At 37.1% G+C, this 11,795-nt stretch overlaps 1 protein-coding gene across 1 annotated transcript; it reads left to right on the top strand.

Moving 5' to 3' along the window:
- The first annotated feature begins 986 nt into the window (after window positions 1–986).
- On the top strand, window positions 987–7,545 carry ENAM (enamelin). Its single transcript, XM_074275765.1, has 3 exons — window positions 987–1,040; window positions 3,425–3,475; window positions 4,690–7,545. Exons 1-3 carry the CDS (start codon window positions 1,002–1,004, stop codon window positions 7,543–7,545), a joined length of 2,946 nt encoding a protein of 981 aa, XP_074131866.1. The 5' UTR covers window positions 987–1,001.
- The last annotated feature ends 4,250 nt before the right edge of the window (window positions 7,546–11,795 follow it).

Raw genomic sequence — 11,795 nt, 5'->3', positions numbered from 1 at the left:
GACCTTTAAGTCAGGAAGACCTGAATTCAAATCCTGCTTCTGACACATATTGACTATGCCATTGAGCAAGTTACCTTACCTCTTAGTACCCCAGGAAATTCTCTAAGATGCATGAAAGGAAATAAGGATTTATTAAATACTTTGGGCCAGAAACCATGCTGGACACTTTAAAAATATTATTTCCTTTGATCCTCAAAACAAACCTGAGAGGCAGGTGCTACTATAATTTCCATTTTATAATGGAGAAACTGAGGCAGAAATGAAATGACTTGCCCAGAGACACATAGCTAGCAAATGTCTACAGTCATATTCAAATTCAGGTCTTCTTGAGTCCAGGCCCAGCACTCTATTCACTGAAACATCTAGCTGACTCTAAGATTACAAGAGATTTGTGTTGTTGATTAAATCATAAAATAGGTAAATCGTAGATGGGTAAATATATAAACAGGATAGTCAGACAGATAGGTAAATAGACGGTATAGATAGAGACAGAAAGACAGATTAATAAACAGGATAGAAGACAGATATACAGATATATAAATAGACATCCAGACATATGAATAGAACAGATAGGATACAGGCAAACAGAAAAATAAATAGTGATAAGTGATACATAAAGAAATAGATTAATGAAAAAGTAAATGAATAAATCATAGCAAGATAAATGAATAGATAAATAAGTAAACAAACAGAAGAGTAAGACAGATGACGGAGAGAAGAATTTAAAAGCAAATAAATAAATGAAAATGGAAAATGATAAAGAAATAAATAAAAATGTCAATAACTAGGTGATATACAGAGAGATAAACATAAATAAATCAGTAAATGAATAGAAGATAAATGAATAAGCAAACAGGTGAATAAACAAATGATGAAATCAATAAAAAGTAAATGAATAGAAGTAGATAGTTTCATTCATTGACGTTATTTTTCATTGACCATTTTAATCTTTTATTTTTCTCAAACTCTTTCTCTAGCAATATCCCCCATTTGGTCATGGAATGTTTCCTTTTCACCAACCACCCTGGCAATATCCACAGGTGAGTCCCATTTTTTAAAACTCTTATTAAAGAAAATTAGCATTTTGCCTTCTAAGTTAATATGAGCTTCTCAGACAATTCAAACATTTTAATAGAAACATGACCTTCTTAGGATAGTCAGCAATTTAACCAAAAATCATCAGTCAAGTCAAATACCTGGTACCACATAGATTAAAAAAATATATATTAGCTTCCTGAGCCTTCAACTAATTGAATTGACATCATATAAAAGCAACAGCTGGAATAAGAGCCTGGCCTTAGGGTCAAGAGAAAACTGAGTTCAGACTGGGTATGTGACTTCAGCAAGGGATTTTTTTCTGAGCTAAGCTTCAGCTTCCCAATCAGTAAAATGGAGCTAATAATTCTTACAATTAAGGGCTTTGTAATACTAAAGCAGGTACATGGGAGTTACTATTGGGTAAATAAACATAACATAAATTTTACCAGGGACAGGGATAAGATTCAGTGAACAAATGAATGAGCATTTTATTTGCAAAACCCTAAGAATACAAATAGAAAAGAAGCTCACATCTGACAGAAGGAAAAAACACTCCCAGAAGAGGAAATTCTCTCTTCCAATGTAGGTCATTACCTTCTCTAAAAATTGTGATCTTAAGAAAGTTGCCTAGAACACTAAAAGTCAGTCAATCGGTCAGTCAGTCAACTAACATATTAAGCCCTCTCTATGACATATACTGGGAACAAAGAAAGTGGGGGAAACCTAATAGGAGAAAATATGCACATAAGTAAGTTATCTACAAAATATATAAAGTAGAAAGTAACTAAGAGATGAAGGACAGCTTTCTGGACCTAGTGAATAGCCAAAGAAACCTAATTCATGTGAGAAAACTGCCTAACAGAGACAACATTGGGTAGGCATTGGGGAGAGGGGAGTGTGAAGACACAAGTAAGCTAGAAAGGACAACAGAATTATATATTGGAAATACAGAAATATTTTATATATATTAGAGTATTAAATTATATATTAGAAATATAGTGCTATATAAATATATAAAAATATAGAATTATATATTAGAAATCAATTAGCACATCGGATTGTATATTGGAACTATATCAAAATATAGAATCATAGTTGAAATGTATTAGAATATGGAATTGTATATTAGAAATATACAAATATATTCAAATATATAATTACATATGAGAAATATACATTGAGATACAGACATTAGAAATAAAATAGATTATAGAATTATAAATAGAATATAGAATTATATGTGAGAAATATGTAATATTAAAATACAGTTTTCCATCTTAGAAATATATTTTAGACTATAGAATTCTATATTAGACTATATTTGAGTAATCATGTTAAAGATATATAATATATAATAATATAGAACTATAAATATATAAATATATATCTAAATACATATTGGAAACATGTTAGGATATAGAATTATATATTTGACTATGTAAATATATTAATAGGTTACCATAAAATCATTTTGCAAAAATAACATTGATTTGGATTCTCAGTGATCTTCAAAAAAAAAAAATATTCCTCCCATTGTAATTTGGTTTTGCATCATTGAAGTTTTAAAACATGCCATTGAAACTCTGAGAACCAGGAAATGTAATAGAAAGAATAATAAGTCCAACAAAGGAAACTTGTTGGTCATGTCTCAAGAAGTAAGTAAAAAGTAAGAGTTACATTAATGTGACTTTTTTATAAATCTTGGTACTGATTTTTCTCACTGACAGATGTATAATCCAGGAGGATTTCCATCACCACCAAACCACCCATTTCATGGAGTAAGAATTTATTCAGTTTTTCTTCTTTCAAAGTGTTTGTTGTACTTAAGTAATATGTTCCAGTGTATGGACTTGGAGTCAGGAAAGCCTAAATTCAGGTCTCACTTTTGTCATATATATACTACATTATCTGGGGGAAATCATATGACTTCTTAGTACTCTAAGACCATAAATGGTAGGGTAGATACCAGTCTACCTTGGTAGGGGAAGTTTTTCTTATCTGAATTTCCCTACATCAGTGAAACCACAGGCTCAATCCCCAACCCTATAGATGTTGAATATGATCATGGAAGACTGGTCATTGAGGCCAGTCCTCATCAGCCAAAGAGTTTGTCCCTGCTGAGTCAGGACTGGGATCTTTGTCTGGTCTCTGATTATTCCATTATTGTGCTTGTTTAACAGTGTCAGATAAAATAGACTTGGGAGATCCAGGAATATAAAGCAATGATACCTGATGGGATCACTTATCCCTAAATCCACTGCTTGGGGCTATCAGAGAGAGAGTGCAATTCCTTCAAAAGTGGTCAGTGCTAGGAATCTGCCAGTAGTTCTCTTTGGTTTTTACAAAATTTCTTTTAGTTGACTTGACCATGTTTTGCCCCTTTCAGCGTATTCCTCCAGGGTTTGGACGTCCACCAGTTAGCAATGAGGAAGGTGGGGTAAGTACAATTCAAAACATAGATCATCATTAGAAATTACCTTTTTGTTAGTGTGCTCCTAACATTCAAGGGTCCTCAGACACTTATCCAGCAGTATGACTATGGGCAAGTCATTTAACTGACACTTGCCTTAGTTTCTCAGCTGTCAAAGAAGGATAATAATAGCATCTACTTTACAAGTCTGTTATGAAGATCAAATGCGATCTTATTTGTAAAATGCCTGATATATAGGAGGCACACTATACACATTCAAGCTATATTTTATTTTATTATGATTATAAATGTTAGTATTTTTAATGACAGAAAAACCTGAGGTTATGCTTAGACCATACTGGAAAATCTATAGTATATACCCTTTGTTCCAACCCATAATTTACTCTGTGGTCTTAGCTATGGTACCTCACCTGTTTAATTTTACCCTATTTATATAATAAGAATAAATCTATCTCTTCCAAAAAAATTTTTACAGTAGTAAAGTGAATGTAGTAAGATCAAACATATGTGTACACAAGGAAACCAAATTTCCAGTTCTGGCTATTTCTATTACTATGGATATGGGGGAGTCCTCTGAGAATTAGTCTAACCTCATTTACATTAGGTAAACTCAAAGATCCTTTTATTCTGGGATTCTGTGAGTTTATGATTCTATTCCCTGCTGAAAGCACCAAGTGTTAAATGAATATTAAACAATAATATCCTCTGACCAAAAACATTAATAAATCAGAGACAGTCTTACACAGAGTGGACAGCTGCCTACCTGATGCAATTGTAGGAACTCAGGAAGATTCTTTGCTTGAAAGAGTACTTTCCCCTTCCATATTCACCAGTGCTTAGAATTTCTCCTAGAGGAGACAATTAAGAGCAAGATTTTAAAAACAGATGCCCTCAGGAAAGGTAGTGACCAAAAAATGGATGCCAAAGTATTAGTTGATAGTATTGGCTCCTTTCCCAAGTAGGTTTCCTGAGGATGGAGAAATTGAGACCTGAAAGATATGTGAAGATGCTGAGAAAGGGAGAGAGGGTACACAAAAGTAGTCTGTGGCTGCTAAGACAAATTCTGCCTACTACACAACTCTGCTTGGGACTGGTCTCACCAAGGCCAATGTGATATTAAATTCAGAGAGTAACTAATGGGATTCTCTCTTCACAATAAAAGTTTCCAAAGAAATGTTGAGCAATAGAGAAACTCATGATTTAATTCTTTCTCTCCTCAGAATCCTTATTTTGGTTATTTTGGGTATCACGGATTTGGAGGGCGAAACCCATATTATTCAGAAGAGATGTTTGAACAGGATTTTGAACAGCCAAAAGAGGAAGATCCACCCAAAGTGGAGAGCACAACCTCAGCCCCTCCTGCTAACACCACAGTCCCTGAGAATAATTCAACTCAACCAACTGTACCTAGCCCAGGAGGGAGTCAAGGTGGGAATGATACCAGCCCAACAGGAAATGAAGCTCAAGCTCAGAACCGTGGGAACAACCAAGGAGTATATCCTGGAGTTAACTTGGCTCCTACTGTTAATGTCTCAGGTTATGATGTACCAGGAAACCAGATTCCTCAGATCTTAAATCAGCCAAATGTTTTTGAAAATTCTCCAAACCCTAATTTTAGAAGTTTCCCTGTGAACAGACAATGGAGCCAAACAGGACTCCCTTTGGGACCTAGAATTAATGGTCCTTTTTATAGAAATTACCCCAATCAAAGGACTTACCCGTGGTATAATTTAGCCTATGTAAGCAAGCAAATAGCTCGCCCTGGAAACACAGCTTACAGAAAAGTTTATCCTGCCATTTCTAAGAGCAATTCTCCCAATCATGTATCAAATGCAGCAAATAACAGGAAAAAACCCCAGAGCCCAACTAACAACCCTGAAGAAACAAATGGTGGGTCAGCAGATCCCAAGCATGGCACTGTCCATAGAGATGAGCCAACTCAAAACCCAAAAGAGAATCCAGTGACCCAGAAAGAAAGAACAACCTTTCCAACAAGAATTCCCACCAGTACCTGGAGAAACTCACAGGGTTATGAAACTAATAAATCAAATTATAAATTGCCTCCTCCAGAGGGCACCCCTCCAATTCCAAGTGTCAATTCAGTTGACCAACATGAAAATTCTTATTATCCAAGAGTAGATTCCAGGAGATTTCCAGCTGGCATACAAACACCTAATTTTCCTAAAGGAATCATTTTAGAAACAAGAAAAGATCCATCTGATGCTGAAAGTAACCCACCAGAAATGAAACAAGAAACCCACCATCCTCCATATGCTGAGGAAGGCCCCTATCTTCCAAGAGAACCCTTTTTTCCTAGAGCTAACACATGGAACTCCCAACAAGGAGCTCCAGTTTTTGAGGAGGAACCTCTGAGGCAGGAAGGACCTTTACTTTATCCAGCCTTTGGAGTAAGAGGAAATGTCCCCTACCCTGAATACATTCCCTATGATCCCAGAAGGAACTCTCCTTATGCTAGAGGTAGTATGTGGGATGAGCGAGATGACTTTCCCGGTACTTTCAGACCAACGGGCCAAGCAGGAAACCCATCATACTCCGTGAACACTCCTCCAAGTCAGAGACGTCCATCAACTAACAATGAGGAAGATCCAGTTGACCAAACCGGTGATGAGATTTACCGGGGACCCAATGCATGGGGGAAAGAATCCAATTTCAAAGAAAGTCAAGTTAGGTACCGTGAAAAATACCTGTATTCCCCAGGGCATCCATCTGAGCCGAAGGACTACCCCCAACATTCCACGGATAATTTATTGAAACAAAGAAATTCTCCTTATGGTGAATATTATCCCTGGCACCCAGAAGACCATGTTCCATCGTACAATATGGCTCCTCCCCTAACCCCGCCAGGAGAAAACACTGGGTATTATTATCCTGCTAATGCCTTTGAACAGGAAGAGAGAGGATCTTGGGATCAAAAGAATTATGTCCCAGCAGAGAAAGGAAGAGTGCCATATTACAGTAGAAATTCCTGGGGTCTGGCCACCAGTTTATACAAATCCACAGCAAATGCCCTGAGTCAAAGAGAAGATCAGCCCCTCTCCAGCAGTTTTCCAGTGGGGCTTAGAGGAAACCCAACGTACCAAGAAGGGGAGAGCCTCAACTATGACAGCGAGCAAATCAACAGGGTAAATTTAGCAGAGAAGGGGCAGCTTGCTGTCACAGAATCTGTGATTCAAAGCAACCCAATAAATCAAGAAGAAGCAAATTCATATTCCCCAGCCAGCCATCGAAATCCCTGCTGTGCTAGTGACCCAGCAGGGTTCAAAGATGGCCCTCTTGTACCACTGGACTACTCTCCACCCTTCGGTCTCATCTCAGAAGGAGAAAGAAATTCATTTTATGCAGAGGGCAGTCATACTAAGCATGCTAGACATATCATCTATCCCCCAGGCATCCAATCCAACCAACGAAATAGTTCAGAGAAAAATCTACCTGAAAAAGAAGAAAATCCAGATGCCTTCAGGGATGATACGGTCACCTTGAAGAAAAACATTCCGTGTTCTAAAAGGAATGAAGTAGAACAGGTGGGAAGTAGGGTTTTTTCTGAAGCTGACTCCTTCCAAGCTAACACACCGTGCCGCAAAAGTAACTTCAGAGGAGATGGGAACCATGTCCTGGCAAAAATCTTTGGCACCGGCCAGTTCAATGAGAGAGCAAATAATCTTATTCCTGAGGAGCTTGAGGCTCCCAAAGAAAGCCCCAAACCAGAAAACATCCAAAGTGAAGGGGGAGGAAGTGAGGGTCGCATAAAACAGAAAGGAGTGCCAAGTATCCAACACGTGTCATGTCTCCACTCCAAACTGGAAAAGCATCTCCCTTCCAGTACGGGTCCCCCACTTGGCAAGAGAAGACCAGAGCCATCAGACGGAGAGCCAGCAATGGTCTCTGCCCAGCCCAGCAGCACATTGAATGGCTTGGCATCCAGGGAGCAACTTAGTGGTACCAGTATAGACCCATTCATCGCCTTGGAGCCGCCTCTTTCCTTTCCATCTTTTCCAAAAGAGCTTCCAAGAAATGCAGAGCTTCAGGTGCCAGACTGCCTACTGCTTCAGAGCTAGGAATCCTCTGAGGGAAGACAAGCGGCATATTATAGCAGTGGTCCCCAAACTAACTCTTCATTGCTAGGACTCCTTTAGGATCAGAACATATCTGATGACTGACACCCTCTCCATATACTCCAAGTTTCCTGGTCACAACAGCCTTGATGGTGCTGGGGGAAATCCCTAGCTAGTCAGGCTACTGATAGAAGACCAGGGTGGTTATCCAAGGGCAGCTGGATCTTATATCTACGTGACAAATTACAGGGGTACCATCAAGGCTTAGAGAGGCCATCTTACCTATCTTAGCTACCCTTTGCTTGCTGACACATCCCATTTCTCTGAAGATGCAATATTTCTGCAAGAATTGGAAGCCTCAGGAACTCTCTATTTCAGTTTGGAATTTTCTGCCCAGTACAGTCTGATCTGTGCCCTTTTAATTTTTTCTGATTTGGTTTTTTGTTGAAATTTTTTCTTATTTCTCTCTATTTAAGATTCTCTTTGTGGCAGGAAAGGTGATGATGCATGGTGGATAAAAAGCTGGTCTTAAATTCAGGAAGACATGAACCTGATCCTGGTTCATTAAGGCTGAGGCTCTGGGCAAGTTTTCTGTACTAGCTAAGCAATTCTCTAAGGCTATAAGTTACAGAGAAGGTGCTAGCCTTCTACAGTAATAGGAGGAGTTTCTGATATTTTCCACCTGTCTTCTTTAATTTATCTTTCTTTCTCCTGTTTCTAATTTCTTCCCTGCCATTTTTCCTCCTGTGTAGCATGACTTCACAGTACTTTCTACTGTTATATTGAATTCATTCTCTCACCTCATGAACTCTCACCTTCTTTTATGGCCTTTTCTCTCTGAACTACTATTTCATAAATTGCATTCTGTCTCTTTCTGTCCCAGTTTGTCTCTCTCCACTATGACCCCATTCTTCTTCTCTATTCATCCCATTCTCAAATCTCTACATCTTTATGCTCTTTTTTAAAAAATCTCTTCTTCTCTCTCATTTTCCCCCTGCTCAATTGCTGCTACTTTAATAGTAGCTTAAAATAAACTTCACAATTGAGTAGATTTCAGAAAAAGGTAGACACAGACTCCTGTTTTTTCTTTCAGTTTTTCTTTCACCTCTTTAAAGTAGAATCTTCAAAAAAAGGCATGGAAAAAGGTGGAGAGGAAATAGATTGTTTCCAAAAGTAGCAGTTCTTTCTTTCTATAGAGCAGATGAGCTGAACACTCTGGAGGCCAGGTTTAGTTGGGAAAGGAACAAAGGACTGAAAATGCTGCCATTTGGGGATTCAGACATCCAAAAACCAAGGTCATAACCTTCAGAGATGTGCTCTCCAACCTATTCACTCATAGTCTTAAGGATTCTGGAGCACACAGTTTGGGAAACATGGTCTGAGAAAAACCAGATAATACTCTGTCACAGGATAAATGGCTCTGTGGGGATCAAATTATGATACTAGTAACATAAAGGATAGCCTCCCTTTGTGTAGAACAATTATTCCCAGGCACACTGTCTTATTCTGCTGGCTGTATAAAAGTCTGCTGTCCAATAGGCATTTCTATTTAATTTTATTTAGATGTTCTGGATGTTGAGATTATTGGACAAGATCCTTCTTGCCTAAAAGAGTTGTGGAAATATGTGAATTACCAAAGAGCAACAGTTTTCTGAATTAAAGAGTTGTTTTAGTTTTAAACATGATCCCAAAAAAGCTAGTCATTAATTTAAAAAAAGACCTCACCTGCATTAATTTCTCTGGGCAAGCTCAAGTTATTATAAGATCATATTTGTAAAGCATTAGCCCAGTGTCTATAACAGTAGGTTCTTAATAAATGCTTCTTTCTTCTACACCTCTTATAAAAGCATAATATTAGATTCATGATAGATTGGGAAATGCCATTTTATTCTGGAAATATCAATGTCTACATCTTTGCATTTGTACAGTACTAGAATTGTAACCTCTTTGGGATAAGGATTTTGTCTTATATCATATATACATATATATGTACTATATATGTGTGTATATATATTTATATTGCCTTGCACATAGTAGGTATTCAATAAATATTGATTGGTTAATTGATTGATTGAAAATCTTCTTTCAAACCATATTGTATTTTTTTTTTTTGCTGAGGCAATTGGGGTTAAGTGACACAAGGTCCCACAGCTAGGAAGTGTTCATATTGTATTCTTTAGGTAACAAATCCCACTGATCAAGACTACACTGTTAGACAACACTTAATACTTAATGCACAGAAAAACATTGATGAAGTGAAACAATAGAAAGAGTTATGATTTGAAGACTACAGGACCTGTATAAATCTCTTAATCTCTCAGCCTAAGATTTCTCCACTGTAAAATGATGGAACCTGCTGACTTTTAAGGTTCCTTAAAGGCCAGGGATATGCTAGTAAATGTTTAACAAATGACTCTCTGAAGAGAGAAAAATAATGTTCAATGCATTTAAGATTAATTTGCATTAACATTTTCTCAATCACTTTCTTAATTCCAAACAATTAACAAAAATAATAAAGCAAACCCTGATTGGTAACATTTGACTAGTGTCTGATATGTAAATGCTCACTAAAAATTTAATGAACATCTCAAGTAAGTCTTTATGAGCTGTGTATAGCACCCCTTATCCTAAGATTTATTTTCTAAGAACAATCTTCTCTGCTTTGGTTGTTACTCATCTCTAAGAATTACACCAAGAAAATAATGTTCTCTTTCACTATTTTCTTTTTTTACAGAATATTTTATGTTTTAAATATTTTGTTATAAATATGTTCATTCATTTTTTTTACTTAAACAAAAATATATATGCAACCACATGAAAAGTCAGATGATTTTCTATAAATGTATGCATGGTTAGAAAACAGGATCCTACTAAGCTTTTTTTTTCAATTTATGAATGTCTTTTTTTATTCCATTGTATATCTCCCAATATACCTACCACCAGCAACATAATATGTAACCAAGATAAATAGTTCAATAAACCAATTGACACAGCCACCACCACGTAGGAGAACATATCAAATGTTCCATATCTGTAACTCTGCTTCTCATCATCTCAGAGGACTAACACTGAGTAAATGGGGCTTTGTCCAAGGTGCTAACTAGGATGAGGGATGGTTCTCAGGGAGAGGATGCTCCTTCTCACAGTGGCAGCAGATCACATTCTTTACTTGTCAGTTCTCCACTACTTTTTCATCTCTTCTCAGTGAACAAGATTAGTTATCAAAATTAATCTGAGTCTGGTTGCTTCTTAGAGCTACTTTTGTTTATGCTATTCAAGGCTGGTTATTGTCCTTTTATTCTCAGAGGACCAAAATGACATCACCATGTTAAAGTCAAGTCAAACTGTCCAACTGTGGCTGATCAGACCAATATGAGCTTAGAAGTCTTTACCACAGGTCAGACACAAATAGTCCACATGAACATTTGGAGTGGAAATATATCTAAATTTATACATCTCCCTTTCTGGTCTACATCTTGCTTACTCCCAATATATTCTGCAAACCACTTCCCTGGATATCTCCATCATACCTGGAATTCTCTCCCTCCTCATCTCTGTCTCCCCACTTCTCTGGCTTCCATCAAGTTCCAATTATCAGGAAGAACAACAATGATGATAATGGTGGTGATGGTAACAACAGCTACCATTTATATATTTAAGCTCTTTACATATGTCAATTCACAGTATTATCACAACAACCCTGGGATGAAGCCACCATTATTATCTCCATTTTAGAAATATGGAAACCGAAACAGATGGGGTTACTTAACCAAGGTCACACAACTAGTAAATGTCTGAGGCTGGATTTTATCTCGGGTCTTACTCACTGTACCACCTAGCTGCCTAGGTAAAATCCTGTCTTCTACAGCAAGCCTTTTCCAAGTTTCCTTAATTCTAGTGCTTCCTTCTAATGATTTTCTCTAATTTATCCCATCTATTGCTTATCTGCATGTAATTGTTTGCATGTTGTCTGCCCCATTCATTTTAAGCTCAATGATAACAGGAGCTCTTTTTTTTTTTCTAATTTTCTTTGAACACCCCCCCCCCCAATGCTTAGCACAGTACTTGATACATAGTAGGTACCTAATAAATGCTTGTTGACTATCTGACTGATTGACTGACTGCTGTCAAAGATTGGGAACTATGACAGGGCAGAGAGAACTTGACAAATAATTTTATAGAGTGTTTCTATTTTGTGCAATGGAAAGATAAGGTGAAGAACTTACAGGAATGTGTAAATTACTTTTCCATAT

The sequence above is a fragment of the Sminthopsis crassicaudata genome, chromosome 6 (assembly GCF_048593235.1).
Source record: "Sminthopsis crassicaudata isolate SCR6 chromosome 6, ASM4859323v1, whole genome shotgun sequence".
NCBI lineage: Eukaryota > Metazoa > Chordata > Mammalia > Dasyuromorphia > Dasyuridae > Sminthopsis > Sminthopsis crassicaudata.
The sequence above is the reverse complement of the archived record's forward strand: the minus strand, read 5'-3'. Positions and strand labels throughout refer to the sequence as shown.

What these genes read in the sequence shown, in the direction of transcription:
- ENAM (XM_074275765.1), top strand. Translation starts at nt 1,002, where the DNA reads ATGTTTCCTTTTCACCAACCACCCTGGCAATATCCACAG. An exon ending in CACCCTGGCAATATCCACAG is followed by an intron (nt 1,041 to 3,424) that starts GTGAGTCCCATT and finishes TGCCCCTTTCAG; the next exon opens with CGTATTCCTCCAGGGTTTGG. An exon ending in TTAGCAATGAGGAAGGTGGG is followed by an intron (nt 3,476 to 4,689) that starts GTAAGTACAATT and finishes TTCTCTCCTCAG; the next exon opens with AATCCTTATTTTGGTTATTT.